The 24,424-nt window shown below is 51.7% G+C and overlaps 1 protein-coding gene across 1 annotated transcript; it reads right to left on the bottom strand.

The window, feature by feature from the left end:
* Positions 1-5,942: 5,942 nt before the first annotated feature.
* Positions 5,943-22,838, bottom strand: Dmkn (dermokine). The gene is made up of 20 exons (XM_057756924.1): positions 22,464-22,838; positions 22,045-22,212; positions 21,896-21,952; positions 21,648-21,692; positions 21,303-21,506; positions 20,352-20,396; positions 19,722-19,784; positions 19,499-19,549; positions 16,696-16,743; positions 15,431-15,490; positions 15,240-15,287; positions 14,783-14,830; positions 11,382-11,438; positions 10,775-10,819; positions 9,426-9,485; positions 9,281-9,322; positions 8,900-8,971; positions 7,413-7,439; positions 7,258-7,305; positions 5,943-5,993 (listed from the first exon to the last, which is right to left on the bottom strand). The coding sequence occupies exons 1-19, from the start codon at positions 22,836-22,838 to the stop codon at positions 7,258-7,260; spliced, it is 1,563 nt and encodes a 520-aa protein (XP_057612907.1). The 3' UTR covers positions 5,943-5,993.
* Between the last annotated feature and the right edge of the window lie 1,586 nt (positions 22,839-24,424).

Raw genomic sequence — 24,424 nt, 5'->3', positions numbered from 1 at the left:
GCTATAGCCCCGGTCCAGGCACTGTGCACGAATCCCCTTTCTTTCCATTAGCACCGTGCCTTACACACATGCAGTGGAGACTGGAGCATTAGAATTGCATCCATTCGTCCTTTGGTCCAGCTCTGCACTCTCCTCTCTTGCCCTGGACCCTGCATTATTACCCAGGTGTTGCTCCTGGGAGTTTAGATAAAGATGACCTAGGAAGACAAGGAAACCAGAAACACAGAGGAGCAGAAACAAGTGTCCCGGAGACCGAGCTAGAGGAGCATCTGCGCTGGCCTGACCTCTGAGCATCTGCTCCCTGAAAAGTTCCACTTCCCACCCCACCCTTAGCAGGAGTGGGATCACCTCAAAGTGGCAAAACAGCTCAATGATGCAACCTCTACAATGAGGTTCAGATGGCCCAACCGGTGTCACAAGGAGGTGCCAGGACAGAGACTAGCGCTGTTCTGGCAGAGCAACCCCTTATCTGAGGGTTGGGTTCCTTACCGCAACCTGAGGCAGGCAGCGGGCCTTGGGTGGGAGGGCTCGCGTCATTCCTGAGGAATTTCTATGAACCCCTGCTGTCCTCACCTCCCAGGACCTTGTTAGCCTCACAAAGCCTCTCCTGTAGGCACAGAGCATCCCCCCACTTTGCCAAAGTCACAGGAGGGCACAGCCTGGGGAACACCCACTTTGCAGGATGACCGAGTGACTGTGGACGCTCCTGGAGGGGACAAAGAAAGAGAATAAAGTGAGGTGGGTGGAGTTCCTCCCAAAGGGTTTTCTGGAGGACACGGTTTTTGTGAGAAGGTGGATTGACTCTGTTTAACTAATTAGCAGTGCCTGCCCAGCTCACGGGAGCCTTTGGGCCAGGGTAGTGTGAACAAAAGCCCTGGAAGAAGCGGGAGACGCAGAAGAGAACAGATGTTATGCCAATCAGCTCCATTTAGACATGCTAATGGCGGAGTCTGATTTCCTCCCTGGCTCACAGGCCTGCACATGCACGGTACCCAAACACGGACCAGCCAGCACCAGCAGCACGTCGCCGTGGCTCTGCTTGACTCTGGACTCTGCCCTATGGTGGGCTGGCGTAGCATACTGACACCTCAATGATGTTTTCCTTTCCGTCTCATGGTACCAATAACATTACCAGTTCTGCCTCTGTGGCAGGTCTTGTGCTAAATATTCTGAGTGCATGATCTCATCGAATTATCAGAAGTCCCAGGAGATAGGCACTATAATTACCCGCATTCTGTGGGTGGGGGAACCACGGCAAATATGGAGCTTAAATAACTCAACCAAGGTCGCGTGGCTGGTGTGGGCATGTGGCAGGGCCAGTGTGAGGGCCCTGGGATTCCGAGACCTGAGCTGGGTCTCTTGCTCCCCGTGCAGTAGTGTCTCTCAAAATGCTTTAGCATTCGTATGAATTAGGGCCCTGACCAGAGAGGCAGGGCAGGCTCAGTAACCCCCTCCCCAGCCCCCCGGCCGGATGAGCTTTGTGACCTAAGCTCCAAGCACATACGTGTTAATCTAAATGAATCCAGCCAGATGCTCTCAGCAAACAAAAAGAACAACCTGGCCAGGCACAGTGAAGGACTGCCATCCAGGTACTCCAGAGCTCAGGCAGGAGGATGCAAAGCTCAAGGTGAATTCAAGGCCAGCCTGACGTGTGTCAATAAAAAGTCAAAGAGGGCTATGCATGTGCCTTGATGGTAGAGCACACGCCGGTGCCTGGAGTCCACCCATGAGGGAGTTTGAGTGTGGCTCAGTGACAGAGCATGCTCAAAGGCCCTGAGTCCAATTCGCAGTATTGGGCAGCAGCACAAAAGGGGAGGGGCGATGCTGGCATTTGGCAACTGTGTGTCCTACAGTAAACCTACAATTAATTAGCTCAGTTTCCACAAGTCCCACACAGAAAACCATCTTCCCACACCGAGTACGTTTTTGAAAGTAATGTTCTAGCTGGGTGCGGTGGCCATAGGGGCCTGGAAATCTGAAGTCCAGCCTGGGCTCCATGGCAAGCTCCTATGTCAGCAAACAAACAATGGAAAAGTTTGACCAAACAAAGATAGTCCTCCACCTTGGACCCCGTGTTCATCGCTGTCGTGTGTGAAGACGTAACACCCCTAAACACAAAACCATCTGCTCGGGTATTCCACGGAAAGAGTCCTGGCCCCTTGCAGAGGCCAAAGCTGGCTGCATTGGTCTGATGACCCTTCTCACCTTCCAGATGATCCAAACATTGTGTCTGATTTACGTACTGGGGACTGAACCAAAGGCTTTGTCCATGCTTGGCAGAACTGCTCCTGAGCTACATACATCCTCCGCTCTCTTTTGCTGTTCTCTTTTTTACACTTAGCATGTGGGAGGTGCGCATGTGTGTGGAGCTCAGAAGACAACTAAGGAGTCAGTTCCGGCTTTCTACCGGCCAAGTCATCTCGTCAGCCCTCTTTTTATCTTTTGTGACAGGTTCAGGGTTCTAAACCAGGGGCTGGAGACATAGTGTGGTCAGTGAACTACTCGCCATGTACGCACGAGGTCTGGAGTCAGATCCCTAGAACTCATGAAAAAGCTGTACAGTGAGCTGTATAGTAGTGTCGATTCCTGGGCTCAGTAGCCAGGCAGCCCAGGAATCCACTAGTGAGCCAGTGAGAGCCCCTGTCACAGCAACTAAGTGATGGCTCCTGACATGAGCATGTGTGTTACAACCAAATGAGCATGAATTCTTTCTCTCTTTCTCCCTCTCCCTCTCCCTCTCTCTCTCATACACAAGCATGGATGTGCATGTGTGCACACACACGCTTCCTTGAGCTTTCTGTCCTCCTTCCTCAGCCTCCCAAGCAGCTGGAAAGATAAGTTTGCCTCCCTGGTGAATTTTCAGGAGTGAAATGATTTCTATGCTAAGCACTGATGGGTCTTCCTTTCCACACGCTTCGCCTTCCTCCATCCACACTGCCTTGGTGACTTTGTGCTCCCCAAGTATCCAGTGTCCAACAGAGTGAGGGGAGGGATAGGCAGGTCTCAGGAAGGGAGTCACAACAGTTCAGTCGTGGAGTCGGGGAGGACCAGGGAAAGTCTCCCAGGATCCCACTCTGCTTTGAATGAATACAGAAAGTGAGGGGGTCCCACTGACTCTGAAACCCCATCTCTAGGTCGAGTCATTCCCGTTCCTTCTCCAAGAACATCAGTAAACCCCTGTTTTCTCACCGCCTGCCCCGAACCATCCCAAATGTGACAGAACTTGAATGTGGGTAGGAGGTGAGGCCCAGCCCTGATTGCTACACCATGACAAGTACTGGGGCAGGAGCCAGCCTCCTGGGTATCCGGGTTAGGGATGCACACCAGAGAGTCAGTGGGGACAGGTGGGGGCATCCCTGGAGAGAGACAGGGGTCTAGAGTCTCAGGAGAGGGTGCAGGGCAATTAGAGTTGGGAAGAACGGCCTCCAGCCAGTGCCAATCATTACCACACTCCGGGAAACAGCAGAGCCGCAGCACGCCCTCCTCCCACTTGGAACCTAAACTTTTCCCAGGAAGACTTCCTGGGTCGGTCCCGGAACTCCGGTCCCTCCTCCAAGATTTCTTGAGCAGACACTTTAGGTCTCAGTATTGGGAAGTCAAGAAAGACAAGAACCAGCCCTTCCCGTCCTGCTCCGCGGAGGAGGCAAAGAATCGCCTAACAAAACAAACAAGTACCGGAGGATAGGAACAGGTGCTGGGAGGAAAAGGAAGGGATGTGGGGGAGACCGTGTCCTAGGGAGGCGCCTGTGAACTGAGACCGGGGAGAGCTGTAGCTGGTGCCTGAGGCAGGAGCATTCAAAGCCTGTACTACGGAGCTAGCATGAGCGACTCAGATGAGAGCCTGTCTCGAAATAAAACGTGCCGCCGGAAAGCTGAGCCATCACGCATACTGTCTGAATTTGATTCCCGGGAAGGAGAGGCCTGACTCTGGCAAGTTATCCCCCTGACCTACACACACTGTGTGGCACATGTGTACCCATGTGTGCACGCACACACAAACACACACAATAAACCATGTAATGAAGATTTTTAATTAGAAAAGTAAAAAGAAGGTTGAAGATACAACTCTGTGGGGAGCCAGGCAGTGGTGTTGGACTTTAAGCCCAACACTCGGGAGGCAGAGGCAGGCGGATCTCAGTGAATTCGAAGCCAGCCTGTTCTACAGAGTGAGTTTCGGGATAGCCAGGGCTACACAGAAAAAACGTGTCTCGGAAAACCACACAAAACAAACAAACACACACACAAAAAAAAAAATCCGTGAGGAGAAGCAGGGAAGGAAGAGAGAGATACCAATACCCGATTACCCTGACGCCTCGCGAGCCTCTGCCACCACATTCTGGTCTTTGAAGGCATAGACCACCCTGTCTAGCGCCAATTAAGCTTAAAAGTTGGGACCTCAGAGGCTCCAGCAAAAGCTAAGGGAGCTAGGAGCAAGGGACCACTACCCATTATTTGGAGGGCCCCTTATACCAGACAACCTCACATTAAACTTCAAAGGACTAGGAACGTCCCCTAAGAGTCGGAAGCCCTCTGGATCCTCGTTAATTGGCCCCAGGAGACCTGGGTTCCCAACCATTTCTTAGTCACATTCGCACAGCAGGAAGCCCTGTCAAGCGAGAACCAGGATCTCTCCCAGGTTCGGCCCCTCGTCCGCCCCCATGTGGCTGTGGTGAGGTACTGCAAAGCCCTCAGGTAGATGAACACCCGGGAGACTCGATTTAAAAACCAAATTAAGGCGAAGATAGAGCGAAGGAGTAAACCAGGATTTCCGCTCCGGAATGTAGGTTTGATCGGGTGACTTTCCTGAGTCAGCTTAGGGCCAGGTTTCTTTCACCGATTCACAACGTATTCGAACCTTGTGTCTAACTACAACCTCAGACAGCGCTGCCAAGCACTTAGCAAGCTTGCAGATGGCTCAGGACCCACGAAGTTGTCAGGGTTTCTTGTCTTTCTCTTGCTTCCTGCTCCCCTGCATGATATCGGGAGTGGAAGGACAGTGATAGGGGCTCCTCCATTTGGGCACCCTGTACCAGTTCCTTGAAACACAGAGCTGCCTATCCCTGTCCCAGGGGCTTCCCAGCCTGTGCCCAGGGCCCTCGCCACTTCCTCTGGGTCACCGCCCGGCATTCCTCAGCAATACAGAGGTGGTTTCACTGCAAGGGAGTGGTTTTGGCTCCCCCTTCACTCCCCAGCTTCCTAAGCGCTGCCACCATCTGTTCGTCCCCATACAACCATGGCATGCCCCTACATATTCTCCACCAGTCCTTGTTGGTCTGTCCCGTCCAGCCCCTGTGTATCTCCACCCCCAAAACTGCTCTGTCGTGGGTTTTGTTTGTTTGTTTGTTTGTTTGTTTGTTTGTTTGTTTGAGCCTCCTGACTGCGACCACCTGTTTTGAGCTGTTGCCCTATTGCCCTTTCAGGCCACCAAACACCTACAGCTACTGTAAGCGTGGTATTTGTACGTTAGGCAAAAATTGTTTTTGCTGATGGAGAAACCTGCAGGAAGCCAGGAGCTAGCTACGACCCATGTTACCCAAACTGAAGCCCAGGTCTCTCCAGTCACCCACTTCTTTCATTTCACACTCAGGAGAAAAGTGCTCAGCCACCAGCCCACCTTTCCACCCGCCTACACCCTGGTCAGCAGAGTTGTATTAAAGAACAAATTGAGAAATCTAAGGAAAACGAAGAAGTCATGTTTTATTTCCACAGATTGATTTGAAGGAAGGAAGTTCCTACTGCGTTGTTGGGGGAACTTCCGGTTGCACACGGGACAAAGGGAAGAAACTGACTGGTTATCCAACGAGGCTGATTCGTCTCCAGACACCACAGCTGAATGGGGAAGATGAGGACAGGCAAACCAGGTCCCCAGGTGGGATGATGGGATGTCAACGCCCAGGTAGGTCTGGCACAGTAGAGAGAACTGTGGGTAAGTACAGCCAAGCTCCCTGAAGACCTGTGTTCATGAAGGGTCAGCAGTGACTAGAAGAAATTTTCTAGAAGAAAAAAAATGCAAGAGGAGAAAAACAGATGATATAACACACACACATACACACACACATACACACACACACACACATACACACACATACCCACCCATCGATGGAGAACGAACCCTTCCATGAAGTTCCTACCTCGTCCACCTTCAATCCCCGCCCCCCTTTTTACTTCTATAGAAAACAAATTGTGTGGTCTCACTGGGGTACTCAGTAACCACTTTCCAGGCCAGGCATGGTGGTGTGCACCTGAGTCTCTACACCTGGGAGGCTGAGGTGAGAGAATTAGGAGTCTGGAGCCCCCCGAGCTACATAGAAAGACCCTGTCTCAAAAATGTGAAAAAGAACATCACCAAGAGAAATAAACTTCCATCCTGGGGTCTTAATTCACCGTGCCTCTGAACCTTTGCCTCCCGGAAGGCTCACACGTCTGTAGGTACCAGGTACCGCAGGTCAGCCTTCTCCTTGGTCCTGTACCTTTGCTGTCCCCCTCTGGTCAGCCCTTTATTCGGCCCTCACTCCCTCACTCATAGATAGTCCTGAGCCATTTTCCAGGCCCCACAAAGAGGGTGCTCTTTTTAATCCCTCTTCAGTATCCACCCCGAGGAAACTGGACTGCTGCTGCTGCTGCTGCTGCTGGTTGAGGTCCAAAGAAATGCCCTGCTCCCAGCCTGTCCAAGAGGAGGCTGCTCTACTCCTGGCATTCGGTCTTGTGTGGCCCACTCTTGGGATATTTTGTTTGTGCTCAAATAAAGCTTGCCTGAAGATGAGTGTGCAGAGCTAAGCCACTAGTTAGTCATAGAGGTTAGGCAGTGGTGGCGCACACCTTTAATCCCAGCACTCAGGAGGCGGAGGCGGAGGCGGAGGCGGATGGATCTCTGTGAGTTCAAGGCCACCCTGGGCTACACAAGATCTATCCAGTCTAAAAGAGAATCAGAGCCAGGCAGTGGTGGCTCACACCTTTAATCCCAGTACTTGGGAGTCACAGGCCTTTAATCCCAACACTAGGGAGGTGGAGACAGGAAGGGATATAGCTAGGCGGAGAGAGGAATATAAGGTGGGAGAAGTCAGGAGCTCAAGGCTTTCAGTCTGAGGACTTGTAGAGAAAGGATACCCCATTCGGTCTGAGGATTTCAAAGAGGTAAGAACTAGTGGCTGGCTGCTCTGCTTCTCTGATCTTTCCAGCTTTCACTCCCTAATATCAGATTCCAGGTTTTTGTTATTAAGACCAATTAGAATTCGTGCTACACACTCGGACACTTACCTACCAAAACTTCAGCCACTTCAGCAGGCCAGGTTGTGCCCGGGAAGCCTGCAGGACAAGGGGAATAGCTAAGCGGACATCACACTGTTACCTCCACCCTCAGCAGCCTCAGGTACCCTGGTCTCCAGCTGCATCTCCTCAAGCCCCATACTCACCGAGGACGATGAAGGTGTGACTGCTCCCTGGAAAAGAGACGATCGAAGGAGGTGACACAGCGTCATGGCAACTCTCGTTAGGCTCTGCCTTGGCCTCAGGTTCCCCAAGGGCCCCCTCACCACACCCCACACACACACGTGCATGCACACACACACACACACGCGTGCGCACACACACACACACACATGCACGCACACAAGCCAACATTTTCAGCTTAGTCCTTCAGGTTGGCTGTGGATACTCAGTCTGTGGGTTTTCCCCACAGCATGTGTTTAATCCAGGATGATACTGAATAATAGTCGCCAAACACCACACAACACGATGGAGAAGCAGAAGATCTTCCCTGTCCATGGAATGGTGGAAGTCAACCTTAGACAGAGGCCAGAGAGCCTCATACATACTAGGCAAGTGTTCTACCCCTGAGCTATGTCCCTAGCCCTTTTTTGATCCTTATATTTTGAGACAGACTCTCTCCAAGTTGTCCAGGCTAGATGTGAACTCTGGAATCCTCCTGCCTCAGTCACCATCCCCACCCTAACCCAGGTCGCTGGGATGTTTGGTCTCCAGGCTATGAGTTCTCTAATCTTAGAAGAAGGTTCTTTGCCCAGGGCTTTCACTGCTCTGAAAAATCGAAGGAAGTCCCTGGCCTGGCTTTTCTTTGCGAGCCTAATTAGAGTCTACCATAGTCGCTCTCTGATATTATAATGTCACCTTGCTTATTTCTTGAATGGTTGGCTGGTTGGCTGCATTGCTAGGAATTGAGCCCAGGGCCTTTCCTCTGCTCGATGGGCACTCTACTGTGGAGCCACACCCTGAACTCCTAAGACTGCCTTCTGGTTTCTTGTTGTTTATTTTGTATATGTATGTATATGGGCCACACTGCACATGTGGAGGTCAGAGGACAGCGTGGAAGAGTCCGCCCTCTCCTTTCACCATGTGCATCCAGGGGATTGATCACAGGTTGTGAGGCTTAGCAGCAAGCCTCTTTACTAGCTGAGCCAGTTCAGGGCACCTAAATCTGCCTTGTCTGTAACTATGCAAAACAAGCCTCTCAAGTATTCCTTCCCCACATTATTATTATTATTATTATTATTATTATTATTATTATTATTATTTCCTTTGAGGCAAGAAGAAATCAGTTTCCCACCAACCAAGAGTCCCTAAACTTGGCTTGTAGGATGTGCTGGGCTACTTTCCTCTGCCCCAGCTGCTGTCCCACAAAGGACAGGAAAGCCACACACAAAGCAAGTCTGTGTGTTTGGCCTGGCGCCTGTAATCTGTCCATCTGGAAGCATCTCGTTGCCCAGGTTTCGCCCATGCACCTACTTCCAATCTACTCTCAGGGCAGGGAAGGGAAATGCGCTGGAATCTCCCTCATAAAGTGATGTAATGGAGGAAGGAAGCAAGTCTCTCTGTGCTCCAAGAAGACACAGAGATAGATGGATGGACGGACAGACAGAGAGAGCAACGCTTTTTCAAGACTCACCTTGGCAGTGGTGGCCTTGGTATAGTATTGCCAGTTATAAGTAGGATTCCCCTGTGGGTTATTGTAGTAGTTCTGGGGAAAACAAGAAGCGCATGGGGTTCAGAGGAGAAGGGACGATGGCATTCCATTGTGTAAGAAACACCCCACTTCTTTATCCCAGACAGCAGGTTTCTTAGAAGCCCATCCTGTGGCCCCTCCTTGTAATGTGGGCTTTCTTTCACGTTACCACACAAAGCCAACTGGACACCACTCCATCGGGTCATTCCTCCCCCTCCCTGGTCCCTGTCCCAGCTCCTCAAATGTGATAACGGGAGGTGAGAGTCGAAGACCAGGAGAGAGGGTGGCGTCTATGCCAGGGGGTCAGGGGAGGAGATAGCTTGCCTTGGATGTGACAGCTGACAGCTCTTGTCTTGCTGCTTCAGGCTGAGAACAGTATCAGGTGGGAGTGGGCAAAAGAGAGAATTTCAGATTAGCCAACCTTGAGAATGGGGCTGAGAGACCCAGGGCTTTCCAGAAGCCTGTGGACAGAGAGACTCACCTGCTCAGCGCCACCTGCCCTCTTCTGCAAAGACGGCAGATCTGGACCCTAAAAAGGAGCCGGAAGCTGTGGTCAGGGGCTCCAAGGTCCTCCAGGCCTTACCAGCTTCCAGACATTGTGCTGCCTCCACTCTACTTCCCCCTAGGGCTCTGCCCATCCCACCCTGCTCCTGCAATAGTCCCGGTTAAGTCCTGTAGGACTGGAGGATGCTGATGGCCCAGATAGATAGAGAGCACAGGTGTCCACACTCAAGGTTGGGGAGCAATGGGGAAGAACCAAGTTGGGCAACAGCAGCTGCACCCCCACACAGGCTGCATGGTCGGAAGCTCTGAGTGGAGATGGTGCTAGAATAACAAAGGAGATGAACCCACATGTATCCCTCAGCTCCAGCCAGCCGTGGACCTACACTAGACCCCGTTGCTCCCTCTAGGGCCCTTAATCCTGCTATACTAATGTTATTCTCCATGGCATTCTTGAGGCTCAGTGATTAGGTTAGTTCCCAGGAAGACAGGCAAGGAAACATTAACAGCAGTCTTCAGTGCACTCCCCACAGCTCCTCAACATCTGGCAGAGGTAATAAGGATCAAAACTACTCTAGGCAGGGACTCTACCACTGAGCCATGCCACAGCCCCTCACTGGGGGATTCTAGGCAGGAGCTCAACCACTGAGCCACACCCCAGCCCCTCACTGGGGGATTCTATGCAGGAACACTGGTCCTACATGTGTGCATAAGGAGCTCAGGCAGCTTCACCTCAGTTCTGGTTCTCAAAGGCCACTAGTCATGCAGCATTGAGGTGTGGCTTTCTACAAGACACAATGGACCTGCTCATCCTCCCCAAGACCCAACTGCTAAGGCCTCCTACATCCACCCTGAACACCTGATTCTCCTCGGCTTCCTCCCCTGTAGCCCTTTGCCATTGCTTGAGAGTGGATCCCAGGTCCTTTCTTCCTCCCCATCTTGGGGATCCCCCTCCACCCACTTGCCCTCGGTACCCACCCAGCTGTGGCTGTCTCCGCACCAGGCCACGCCCAGCAGGATAAGCAGCAGAGCGGAGAAGGTGGCTGACTTCATGGTTCTGCTCTGGTGCAATGAGTCCCAAGCCTCTGGCCCTGGGATTTTATCCTCAGGAGACCCCTCCCACCCCATTCCTGCTCAGGTGACTCATGGCTTCCCTCTCACTCCTGCTCCACCCAACTCAGGGTTGCATAATCCAAAGAAAGTGGGAAGGGAAGGTGTCCTTCCTCACCACGGATGTCGGGAAGCCATCTATCTACCTGTCAAGGGACTGCCAACCCTGAGCCCCTAGAGCTAAGTTATCTTCCCCCACCCCCTTACCTCAATCTGCTTCCAGTTGAAGAAAGGAGTCTTGCGTTTGAAATTCTGGAAGGAGAAGTAGAGATGAGACAGTGCCCATGGTGCCAGAACTCAGAGGGTAGGAGAGACAACACACCGGGCATGGTGCCAGGTGGCTGGCTGTAGGATAGGCCAGGTGTGGCTTGGGGGTGGGTGAAGGCAAGCATACGGGAAATTGGGGGTGCTTGAGTTTGAGATCGTGTTAGGGATAAAATATAATGAGACGGCCTATCTGAAAGATGGAAAAAGCTGTCAGGTTTGGTGGTGCACACCCTGAACCCTGCACTCAGAAAGAGAGGCAAGAGGATTGTGTTACACAGTGAATCCAAGGCCAGCCTGGGCTAGCTAGCAAGCTCAAAGCCAGCTAGAGCTACAGATGAAGAGAGGGAGGGGGAGCCGGGGTTGTCGCTTAGTAGCAGAGCGCTTACTTAGCACGCGCAGAGCTCAGTGTTCAATCCCCAACACTGGGGAAACTAAGCAAACACCCCCAAAAGAGACACGATGTTTGCAGTAGGTGAGCTATAGCTGCTTTGAGGGAGATAGATGGGGGTGGGATCCCCAGGTCTTTGGAAAGTGGGATTTCTCCTACCTCCCAGAGTCTACGGAAGTAGAGTAAGGCTCGAGTGCTGGGAGACGGGAGATGGCCCTGTGAACAGAAGATGGGGAACAGGTTAGCAGGGAACCCCTGCCACTGCTCACCTAAAGCCCTGACTCCCGCTCCCGCCTCTTTTCAGCCTTCAAAGAGATGCCTTGTAACTAATGTGTGCAAGGGATTCTGGGAATCTCTAGGTACACCAGAACCTAGAAGGAGAACAGAGAACGAGAGCGACCGGCTAGAGGTCCAGGCTGTGTGCCTGCCCAGACCTGGCTCTGTCCCTCTCCTGGATACAACACAACTGTCACAAAACCCTCAGGACCCAGAGCTGCCGGTCACCAACACATCTCCCTACCCCCTCCCAGGGCAACACTGGAGGCAAAGAAAGGAACGGAGACCAGCAGTGTGGGACAGCTACGGTTTATTTCCAGGGGGCAGGGTGAGAGTCAGGACTGAGGGAATGGGGGGACTCCCATCCAGCTGGTAGCTCCTCCTCTGGTGGTCACGGTTTGCGAGAGCTCCCTTTGTCCTGAGCGGAGAAATGGGTTCTAAGAGGAAGCTGGGGGAGCACTGGGCAGGGGAAGGCTAGCAGGGAACACTGCTCTCAAATTCTGCATGGATCTTTTTTTTTTTTTTTTTTGGATTTTTCGAGACAGGGTTTCTCCATAGCTTTTGGTTCCTGTCCTAGAACTAGCTCTTGTAGACCAGGCTGACAGAGATCTGCCTGTCTCTGCCTCCCGAGTGCTGGGATTAAAGGTGTGTGCCACCACCGCCCCGCTGCATGGAACTTTTAAGACACTGTCATCAGTCCACACAAGCCAGATGTCCCCGGTTGGGCTCATGCCCCTCCCCTCGCTCATCCTACTGGCTGAAGTATGCAGCTCAGCTCTCTCAACCCCTTCCCACTGGGGAAGCTGAATGCCCTACCCTGCCCATCTCTGCCTACCCCTTTCTTCTAGACTGACCTGCTAGGAGGCAAGTCCCTGTGATTCCCACCTAACTAGCATCCCCCAGATGGACAAAAATGCTTGGTACAGTGCTAGCCTGTTCCCTGATCTCCTAGGGGATCGTTAGTCCCTCAAGGACCACAGCAAGGAAGCTTGCCCTACTAGAAGCTAATATATATATGCAGACCCCTCACTCAAGGTACGGTGGTACATGCCTAGAATCCCAGCACTCAGGCAGCTGAGTCAGGAAACGCTAAAGTTTGAGGTAAACCCAGGCTACCTAGTGAGTTCAAGGCTAGCCTGAGCTATATTGGGAGGCTTTGTCTCAAAATTAACTAATAAGGTACAAAAACGGAATTTATTTTGTTCATTTAAACTAGAAATGTGTTGCAAGCGGGAAATACCCGTCTCTCGTACCTTTGCCCCATTCCCTTAGCCGTCAACAGGCTTTCCTGAGATGTGGGTAATTCTGTCCCAATTTCACCCCTGCCGCTGTCCATAAAGACCCTAAGTCTTGGGAAGGGTGTTTTAGGATAAGGACTAAAATTTCAGCAGCACAAAGAGCCAATCAGGTGACTAGAATGCTTGACAGACAGATCAGAATAGTCGCTAGAGAACCCACAGTACAGAGTAGGAGACTCTGTACCATGGAAAGGGGTCCCAGAGGGGCCAGATCTTTCGAGATGAGTCAAGTACCTAAATCATTAACTGAAATCATCCAATTTTTAAAGTTTGGCAAGCAATTTGTGTTCTTTTTATTCTTAATGTGTCTTGGTGATTCATGAGAAGGTCACCTGGACCTCTTGGGTGTGTACTGTTGTTTCTTAACAGCCTCCAATTTTCCTGAGTCTGTGTATCAACCCTGTCATTCCAGCTACTCAGGAAGCTGAGGCAGGAAGTTCAAGGACTGCCTTGACAACTTAGTGAAACTCTGTCTCAAAATAAAAAGTGAAAAAGAATGCTAGAGATGTGGCTCAGGGGTAGAGCCCCTGCCTAGAATCCCCCAGTGAGGGGCTGGGGTGTGACTCAGTGGTAGAGCCCCTGCCTAGAATCCCCCAGTGAGGGGAAGGGGGCGTGGCTTAGTGGTAGAGCACTTTGTCTGGATCTCTTTTGGTCCTAGGTTCAATCCCAAGCACTGAAAAAAATTTATTGTTTAAACTAAAATTAGGACTGGAGGCATGGCTTAGTGTTTAAAAGTACTTGTTCTTGTAGCGAACAGAGTTCAGATCCCAGCAACTACATCAGGCTGGTTACAACTGCCTGTAACTCCAGCTCCAAGGGATCCAATGCCCTCTTCTGGCCTCCATGGGTACTGCTTCCCAACACACTGAGACAGACACAAATAACAAAACTGAAAATTTTTAAAAAGTAAACTTTAAAAAAAAGGAAAAATAAACTCCAAGTTAGCTTTTTTAAAGTGGCATAACAGGCCCATCTGCCACCCGCAGTCCCAGTTTCTGCCTAAAGAATTCGGGTTTCTCTTTGCCCTTCATCCTCTCATTTCCCAAGTTATCATGTCGTCAAGTTATCCTGGCCAGGGGCATCCACTGTGAGAGGGACGGGTAGGGCAGGGAGAAGGAGAAAATGTTTTTCTGCCGAACTGTGAGGCTTACACACGAGCAGGGTCTCACCCAAGACCTGTCATGCATCTGATTCTCAGCAGCTCCCCCATCCATTTCCCTTGTCTCTCTAGGTTTTTTAGTCTACATATGGCTTTGTACATCCATGCGACTCCTCATGCAGTAAATTCCCAAGGATCGTGTCTACTCAGTCTGCCTAATCCCTTTTGTGTGGAGCTGGGGATTGAACAGAGTTTCACCCGTACTAGGTAAGCAGCTCTACCACTGGGCCATGCACTCAGCCCCTCCCTGGGGGATTCTAGGCAGATGCTCTACCACTGAGCCACACCCCAGCCCCTCACTAGGGAAGACTAGGCAGATGCTCTACCACTGGACCATGCCACTAACCCCTCACTGGGGGATTCTATGAAGGGACTCCACACTGAGTTTCAACTCAGACCTTCACTGATGGGTTTTAATTTTGAGATATTATCTCCTTAAATTGCCTAAGCAGGTTATGAACTCACTCTGTAGTTCAGGGTGGCCTCAAATTTGCCAGCCCTACCACCCTTCCCAAATTGCAGGGACTACAAGCCTGCATCTCGCAGGTCTAAAGGGGAGACTGAGATGGACGATTCACCTGGTTCTTTAAGCTGAGATATTAAAGATCCACCCCCACTCCTCATTGCCAGTGCCCAACAATTTCTGAGTTCACCCTATCTTCCCAGGTCTCCATGGCCCCCTACTTGTGGACCCATTCAGTTTGAGCGTTTGCCTGAACACCTTAGCTGTCTTCGTTACTACCCCCTGCCACACCGTGAAGGCTTCTAGCTCTCCTCTCTGGTCCTCTGCTCTCAAATCAGCGAGGGCGTGGCCTTCAGGCCCTTACCTTGTTTATGGCATCCCAGTTAATAAAAGGCATCTTGGATTTAAAATTCTGCAGGGAAAACAAAAGGAAATGAAACGTGTTTGTTTTGTTTTGTTTTGTTTTTGACCAGAAAAGGTCAAGGGCTGAGCTGGAGAGATGGCTCAGTGGTTAAGAGCTCAGGATGCTCTCTCCAGAGGTCCTGAGTTCTATTCCAGCAACCACATGGTGGCTCACAGCCATCTGGAACTCCAGTTCCAGGAAATTTGATGCCCTTTTCTGGCCTCTGCTGACACCAGGTGCACATATGTGTGCACACAAACATATGTGCAAGCCAAGCAGTCATATGCATGAAATTAAAATGAAATTTTAAAGATTTTAAAGGAGAAGGTCAAGGCCGTGGCTTTTTCTTGGGATGTGGAGGACTGAGGAAGTGGGGTTGCTTCTCCTCAGGGGTGCGGAGCAAGCTTGCAAAACTTACCTCCCAGAAACTGTCAAAGTTGAAAGGCGAGGAAGACGGGTCAGAGTTCTAAGGAATGGATGAGAAATGGCAGGAAGTTAAGAGTCTGCTTTGTGAACAAGAGGCAGGAGATACAGGTGTCAGGAAGGAACAAGACACAGGATGCCTGGCACCCCGTCCCAGCCCAAGGTGGAGTAAGTACGGCCACTCACCATAGTTTTGAGTCCACTGACAGCTTCATTGTGCCCACTGTCCCCGTTGTACCCATGCTCCTGGGAAGTGGAAAGGAAGCCATGTTCAAGGCTCATGACCACCTGCCAGACTATTCCAGGCCTGCCTATCTCCTCCACTGGCCCCACATCTCTTCTCTCTCCCACGCCTGAACTCCCAGCTCAAAAATGACTTCACCCACACAGGGGACCTGATCTCTTGAGACGTGCATTCACTGTGTAGACCAGGCTCGCCTTAAACTTGCAGTGATCCCCCTGCGTTGCCTCCCAGGCTTACAGGAGTGGTGGTGATCCACCACCATGACTGACTGCCACATTTTCGCCTCCACTATTTTTTTTTTTTTTTTTTTTTTTTGGTTTTTCGAGACAGGGTTTCTCTGTAGCTTTGGAGCCTGTCCTGGAACTAGCTCTTGTAGATCAGGCTGGCCTTGAACTCAGAGATCCGCCTGCCTCTGCCTCCCGAGTGCTGGGATTAAAGGCGAGTGCCACCACTGCCCGGCTTGCCTCCACTTTCTTCTGCCCGGCCCTGACAAAGACCAGCGAGAATGATGAGAAACGTGTGGCCCCACTGTGTGCCAAGCACCACAGTGTAGGTCATATTGAGATGACTTTATTTCTCCGAAAGTGGCCAACAGTATCAGTTCTGTCTGCTTGTCTGGACCCTGAATCACCTTGGTTTGATTATGGTACAGAAAGGTCTAGAGTAGCTAAGGCAGGTGAGCAGATCAAGGTTCACTAAGAGGTCAATTGACTTGTCCGAAAAACCATAGATGATGAGCGGTGGACTTGACTTTTAACACCCACCTTTTAACCCAAAGTTCAGCAGTTTTCCACTTCTCAATATTTATGTATTAGGTACACTGAAATGAACATATGTGTATGTATATATACACACATATGCGTGCATATTCTCTTGACCTCGATGGGTGGGGCAGGAATCACTGGGAATTGAATCTAGGGTTTTACATATGTTGAGCCACACCCCAGCCCCTCACTGGGGGATTCTAGGCAGGGGCTCTACCACTGAGCCACACCCCAGGCCCTCACTGGGGGATTCTAGGCGGGGGCTCTACTACTGAGCCACACCCTAGTTATCTTTTATTTTTTTACAATAGACTCTCTCCAAGTTGCTAGTTCAACTAGCCTTGAACACGTATAGATTAGGCAGTCCTTAAATTTTTGTCTCTTGGCATTCTGTCCCACTCTCTACTGTCCCTTCTGCTAAGCCACCCTGACCCCTGACTCACCTGGTAGTCATGGGAGCCCCCAAGGAGACGGCTGCTTTCTCTACTTTCCTAGGGAGACAGACATAAAGCACAGAAGTCAGTTTAAGGGAAGGTAGGACAGAGGGGTACAGGGGTGCCGGGGTGGAGAGAGGAGTGTGGGCAGCGCCTTCCATCCTGAGACTCCTCCAGATATTGCTCCAACATCTCAGGGGTGGGCCGGTGACTGCTCACTCATGCTTACTAATACATCATCATCTGCTAATATCCATTTCTCCAGAACCCACAGAAGTGTGACTAAGTCATCTCCATCTTCCCCTGGCCGGGCTGCTGAACTAAACTGACAGACTAGAAACTCCAGATGGGCTGGTGTCTGCACTGGGCAGAAAGGGGGTGGCCGCTGGTGCCTGCACCAGGCGGGAAGGGGGTGGCTGCTGGTGCCTGTACCAGGCAGAAGGGGGGTGGCCGCTGGTGACGGTACACATTATGTGGCTATGCTGCTTAGGCATCTCCGGAGTTAGAGATCAGCAGCTCCATTGTCTGTTCCTCATTCTCACTGGGGACCTGGCCAGAATGTGGGATACCTGCCTTGTTAGTATTACTACTGAAGACTGGTACAAGCAAAGTATCTACTCTCAAAAGCTGCCGTCCCCCTGCCCTGATGTCCCTGAGACCTCTTGGACCTCCCTGTTCTCTGCTAAAGTGACATAAAAGAAAGAAAAGGAGAAAAAAATAAAATTATGTAAGTACTTGTAAATACTAGAGATTAGTAGAGACATTTAAAATAATACACCAGGGCAGGAGAGATGGCTCAGAGGTTAAGAGCATTGCCTGTTCTTCCAAAGGTCCTGAGTTCAATTCCCAGCAACCACATGGTGGCTAACAACCATCTGTAATGGGGTCTGGTGCCCTCTTCTGGTCTGCAGGCATACACAGAATAATGTATACATAATAAATAAATATTTAAAAAATAAATAAATAAAAAATAAAATAAAATAATACACCAATGGCAGCAACCTTAGAAACAACCATGACGTTGTTGACTCCCTTTGGTATTTGCTCTTTTCTGTTTGTTTTCTTTTTCAGGACAGAGTTTCACTTTAGATCCTGGTTTACCTGGATCTCACAGTGATCTGCCTGCCTCTGCCTCCCACATGCTGGTACTAAAGCTGACTCCCTATGTTCTTAACAGTGATTTCAAAAATAAATCAACTGGGCAGTGGTGGCACATGCCTTTAATCCCAGCGTTTGGAAAGCAGAGAAAGGTGCTTCTCGGTGAGTTCAAAGGCAGCCTGGTCTAGAGAGTGAGTTCGAGGACAGCCCGGACAGTTGCATGGAGAAACCCTGTCTCTAAATGAATGAATAAATAAATAATAAAGGAATAAGAGTTAACAAGCTGAAAGAGTTGCTCTTAAAACCTGGGAGCCCAGCCGGGCGGTGGTGGCGCACGCCTTTAATCCCAGCACTCGGGAGGCAGAGGCAGGCGGATCTCTGTGAGTTCGAGACCAGCCTGGTCTACAGAGCTAGTTCCAGGACAGGCTCCAAAGCCACAGAGAAACCCTGTCTCGAAAAACCAAAAAAAAAAAAAAACAAAAACCTGGGAGCCCATAAAAGTTAGCACCCTAATATACAGGTTCTTCGTAGAGCTGCCTCTGCTCAGTCTTCCTCGCCTCTCCATCTTCTCCCCATCTCATCCTAGCCCTTGCCCAGTGACCTCCGCTGCCACCAGGGCCCAGCCCAGCAACCTCAATATCTCCAGGGAATGGATGAGAAACTCAGAGTCTCAGCCCCACACCAGATCTGCTGGCTCAACCTGCACTTTGCACAAGACCTCTAGGTGTGGACAGGAGTGTCGCACTTGCTCAGCCAGCATCACTGTGGGTACTGACCCTAGTGCCCAGATTTCCAGAATAGCTAAGGAAGGTGTGTATGTGTGCTACTAGAGTTCACTGGATTCTGGCCACCGGCCAGGGATGGGATGTTTGAAATGTCTGTCACACCTGTGACTCTGGCACTCAAGAGACTGAGGCAGGAGGATCAAAAGTCTGAAGTTAGCCTGGGCTCGAGTGAGAGAGGGCCTTTCTCAAAAATAAATAAAATCAGACTGGTTTACGAAGGAATTCCTCGTAGCCTCATCTGGATGAAAAGCCAAGCATAAGGTATAGGGTTTGCCATCCGTGTTTAAGGTTTGTTTGGGCTACTGTTTAGGGAGTTCAAGGCCAGTCTGAGGAACTTAGTGAGTCCCAGTCTCAAGATAGAAGCTAAAAGAAGCTGGGCTTGGTGGTTTATGCCTGCAATCCCAACATTTACAAAACTAAGGCAAAAGGATTGTTCTGTGTTTCAGGCCAGTTGAACCGACCCTGTTAGGGAGGTCTTGTCTAAAAAAGAAAAAAAAGGAAGGAAGGAAGGAAGGAAGGAAGGAAGGAAGGAAGGAAGGAAGGAAGGAAGAACAGAAAATGAAGACCAGTTCCATGGTGGTATATTTGCCTAGTATCCAGCACTGAGGGGCTGGGGAGGGCATGGCTTCTCAGCAGTTAGAGCTCCTGCCCAGAATGCCCCAGTAAAGGGCAGTGGCTCAGTGGTAAAGCAGATGCCTAGCAAGAATAAGGCCCATGGTTCAGTCCCTGGCAGCTCACACATGCATGCGCACACACACGAGGAATGCTGTCCAGTTGTCCACTGTGAGTTAGGAGACTTGGGTTTTTAGGGGTCTATGCTTGGGTTCCCTGCAGGGATTGGATGGAGGTGAGCATCAGTAATGATGGCTCAGCAGAGCGTGCTCCTGAGGCCACAGCACAGTCACAAGAACAAAAGGTTTGTCTCTCACCTGATTCCCAGATCCTCCAGCCGTGCGTGCATCATCCCCTGGGTTGTCACACTGTGGAGGAAAGATTTTTTTCTCAATCTCCCAATGATCTACAATCTCAACCCCCATGTCAGCGTAGCAATCAGCTCTCCTAGGGAGGCAGCAATGCCCCCCACGTTCAGCCGAGCCCCACCCCGACTCCTCTTCCAGCATCTGGGTCCACATGCACTCCCTGGTCACTCACCTCGGGTCTGTTCCCACCACCACTTCCACCTCTGCTGCCCGAGGACGAGGACGAGCCAGTTCCCTGCAAGGAAAGAATCCTCATAGTGTCCTGTGCGCAAAGGGACCCAGGAGTCCCCAGCCATCTCTCCAGTCTCCATTCTTTCCTCACCTATGGCCAACTGGTTGCTAGAGGCCGAACTTTAGTACAAGAAGAAGGCCAAGTATGGCCCAGGGTTTAGAAATACACAGTGCCCTTCGGGGTCTGAGCTGTTAGCTCTCCAACACACACACACACACACGCAAACGCACACGCTCACACATGCACACGACTCTAAGAAGCTGCCACTGGAGGGGAGGCTGAAGAGATGACTCAGAGGTTAGGAGCACATACACTTCCAGAGGACCCAAGTTCGGTTCCCAGTGCCCATGTTGGGCAGCTCACAATCGCCCGTAACTGCAGCTTCAGAGACCCATCAGTCTGGCCTCCATGGGCACCTGCACACATGAACACGTACCTACATACACATACACACCTCATAAAAATTGTTTTAAAGAACTACCACTGGGGGACAGGCTAGAGCCTGCTCTACCCCAACCCTTCTTTATGCACCCCTTCTTAGAACAAAAAGGGAGACCCTAGAGTCCTTACCCTGGAGACTGAATAGCCTTCATCAAAATTAGACGTTTCTATGTCCTGAATGGAGAGAGAGGGTTCTCAGACTGCACGCAAAGCCACTGGTGGCGTCAACAGCGGCTTTATTTATTCATTTGTCCATGTAGCCCAGGATAGCCTTGAACTCATTACATAGCCATGGATGACCTTAACTCCTGACCCTGCAGCCACCCCCAGGGAGCTAGGATGAGAGGAGTGTGTCACCACACTTGGCTCATGTAGGATTGGGAATGGCACCCAGGACTTTGGACATGCTAGGTGAGCACTGTGTATCCACTGAGCGCCTCCTTTGACTGGGACCATTCTCAGACCCCTAAGGTGTGACATCCCTGTGTGGCCCAAGTTTGGACATCCTGTCTTGGAGCTAAACTCTAAGGTGCCCCTCTGGCTCTCCCACCATCACGTGGGGACCTGACAGGTGCCGTCTACACCACAGCTGTCCTTAAGTCTCTGTGGGTACAACCTATCTCTCCCCACCCCGTTCTTCCTGAAGCATCCCAAACAAGTGGGGACAGACTTGTCTACTTTGTTTGGGATGCAGCCCTGGCTGGCCTCAAACTCACAGCAATCCTCCTGCCTCAGCCTTCCAGGTACTGGAGAGAACACTATTATCCTATGCCCACCTGTCTCCTCAACCCCCTTACCCTCAGCTCTACTCAGCAAGGAGAAAAGGTTAGACCTGAACCAGAACTCTCCCACCATGGCAGCAGGCACAGGAAAGGAGTAAGTGATGTAGGAAGTCAGTGCCCCTTCGTAAGGAACCCTGTTATTAGGGCTGCGTGGGTGGGGAACCAGGGCTGAAGGAGTCCCAGGGTGACCACTGTCACTGACACCATCCACTCTAGGGCTGTGACAGCTTTAAGGGAAACCCCAGAGCCTGGGTCCTCACCACCAGGACCGTCACCTCAACCCAAGGAAACAACTTACCCGGGACCCAGAACCGCTGTTGCCACTGTTGCCTTGGCCACCATTGCTGTGGCCACCATTGCCGTGGCCACTGTTGCCATGGCCACCGTTGCCGTGGCCACCGTTGCCATATCCACTGTTGCCATAACTATTGCCGTTGCTGCCACCTTGACTATTGCCACTGCTGCTACCATGGCCACCATTGCCACCACCACTGCTGCTTCCCTGTGGGCAGAACAGAGCAACAGCTAAGAACAGGGCCCCTGCGCTTGTCCTTGACCCCTTCCTTGACCTTGCACAATCTCAGCCCACGTAGGAATCAGTGCATCCCAGCCTCCCCAGTCCTGAACCACAGGCTCCTCTTACCCCATAGTTGCTTTCACGAGAGTCAGATGGTGGGGGGTTGGTACACTGTGAATGGAAGGGGACACCCAAGGGCAGAGTGTCAAAGCCACCTCCACAGGCCAGGCCTCTTTGCCACCTGTGTCCTGACTTCCTCACCCCCTTCCACTTCCCTCTATCTTCCCTGGCCTGTGACCTCCATCCCTTCCCTCCCCCTCTTCCTTTCCTCTTTGTCTCTCCCCTGTTCTGTCCCATGCACCCTTCTATCTTACCCCTGAGTTCTGGTTGCTGCCTCTCACTGACCCGTAGCCAGGTTGAGCCACGGCTCCCTGCAGGAAGGGTGAAACCCAGTTTAGAAACCAGAGGATAAGGAGGGGTGGGGAGGGCAGGATCAAGGGATGGATCTGGGTGGTGACTTTACCTGAGCATTGGCCTCATAGTTGAATGACCTGCCATCGCCACCCTGACCCATAGAGCCACCCAGAGAGTTGGTTCCGAAGTTGCCTTGTGAGGCCCAGGGAGTCCCTTGACCACCGGGATTACCATGACCTCCTTGAGAGCCAAGCATTCCGTGGCCTCCAGATGTCCCCTGAAAGGACAACACACACATCCTTAGTGTGCCCATCTCTAACACTCACAAGAGAGAGGGAACCAACACAATGGGGAAGGGGGAGAAGAGGAGGCAAAAGAGAGTCTATACGATAGAAGACTCACAACAGCAAAGGAAACAGTCCCAGGCAGCCACCAAGGAGCCATCTGGTCGCCCCTGACCCACTTCTCAGGGTTCCTGCTGCAGCCACCCTCAGCCCCATCAGTACCCCCAGCTTCCCGACCACTCACCCAAGACTCGGAGTTGTGGACAGCATCCATCCCGCGTCGAATGACATCCTCGGCCTGTCTGCCAACCTCATTGCCACTGTTCCCCAGAGATCGCGCTGCTTCCCCGAGCCTGTGGTCAAAAGCATCCCCTCTGGCCCCCCTCAGTGCATAGCCACCTTCCTCTCCATGCCCCTGACCAAGGGCATCCTGGATTCCGGAGCTGGCTGCTTCTTTGGCCCCTTGACCCACAGCCTCTCCAACTCCCTGGCTAACAGCATCTCCCATTCCTTGAGAAGCGCTTGCTCCTATGCCTTCTCCATTCTGCAGTGGGCTGGCTGTCCCGCTCCCCAGACACAGGGTCAGCAGGAGACAGGCCAGGGACCCTCTCAGCTTCATCTCTCCCCTGAGGATCTTTGCAGCCCAATGTGGTTCTTGCTCCCTTCTCTATTCCTCTGTACTATGGAACCTCCTGCCTTTCTTTCTTCCTCTGCTTTCCTGCTCTCCCTCCCTCAGGACCCACAGCCCTTCTTTCTCTCTTCCCAGACTCCCCTGCTTTCCAGAATCGTCCTTCTTGCCACTGCCCCTTATACCGTAGGTTGGGAGAAGGTAGCAGGGCTGGGCAGCACAAGGTCCCTCCTCCAGTGACTCAGGGCCTACCCACCGATAGGGTAATGAAGCTTAATTGTGAGTGAGAGCCTGTGTTGAAACAGAGAGTGAGCCGGACATCAGGGAGGGAGGGGGAAGACGAGGATGAGATGGATGCAAAAGTGTTCCAGTTGCCTAACCACAGGAATTTGGGGCACAGGGTGGGGACAGGAGCATCTGAGGAGATAGGTGTTGATGTCTTCTGGAGGTGGCAGGGTGGGGGTACTTAGGAAACAGGAATCACAAGCAAGTGAGACCCCAGGGATATAAGGTCAGGGAAGCAACAACGATAGAGGACCCATCCCAGGTAAACCAGCAAGATCAGGGGCATGAGGACAGGAAAGAGGTGGCCCTTCTTGGCACCTTCTTAAGTTCAGCAGGCATTCCCTGCTCTCATCTCTCCCCTAGCATGCCTCCCCACCTGCAGGTGACTGTTCTTGCCCAGCCCAGGAGACATTGGGAACTCTGGAACATCTGTTAACGTCTGAGGTTCTGAGGACTTTGGTATTGAAGGAGTGGAACACCTCTGAGCGGCCAAACCAGGAAGGGTTTGGGCATCTGTCATGGAGAGCTCAGGGGCCCTGGGCGCGGAGCAGGGGAGCTGGGCGGGTCAGCCACCCCCAGGGGAAGAGTAGGCGGGAAAGACCAAGGGAGGGAGCTGACCCGACACCCATCCTGTTTACCTGGATGGAAGGCCATGTGGATCTGTAAGAGTTCATGGTCACTGTGCTGCTTGCTGGCTACCCGCAGCCTTCCCCAGGGGCCAGGGCAGCTCTAGTGAGGGAGGAGGGTCAGGACAAGATCACCCCCTCACCCTTGGTCACGGTTCCAGTGGGGAGCCCCAGCATCCTCCCCACATCTCATCCCTGTTTGACAAGTGTGACTGCTTCTCTGTTCCCAGGGGCCCTGGGCCCTCCCACTTGGAACTGTCTTGTATCATCTGGCTTCATCACCTAGTTAGGAGGGGCCAGTTTCCATCTGCCTTTCTCAACGTCTCTCCCCACCCCAACATCCGCACCCCAGCTTGTACCATTCAACACTTCTCTGTGTATAAACACCATTCCTGACTGTCCCCCGCTCCAACCTCCCTGCTCTGCCATTGCCGACACTCAGGTAAAATACTACTAATATTAATTAATAGTAATAATCACAGCTCCAGTTTATCAAAAACTTTCTATGCACCCAGAATTCTGTGCCGGTTTCTGTATAGTCAGAGTCATCTAACCCAGGAAGACTGCTGTTTTTATTACCTCCACTTAGAGATGTAGACACTGTGGCTCAGAGTACACAGAGGGCCCGCAGCCGAACCAAGAGCCAAGCCCAGACCTGCCTTTGGC

This window comes from Chionomys nivalis, chromosome 2, assembly GCF_950005125.1.
Source record: "Chionomys nivalis chromosome 2, mChiNiv1.1, whole genome shotgun sequence".
NCBI lineage: Eukaryota > Metazoa > Chordata > Mammalia > Rodentia > Cricetidae > Chionomys > Chionomys nivalis.
Note: the sequence above shows the minus strand (reverse complement) of the source record. Positions and strands in the feature narration are given on the sequence as shown.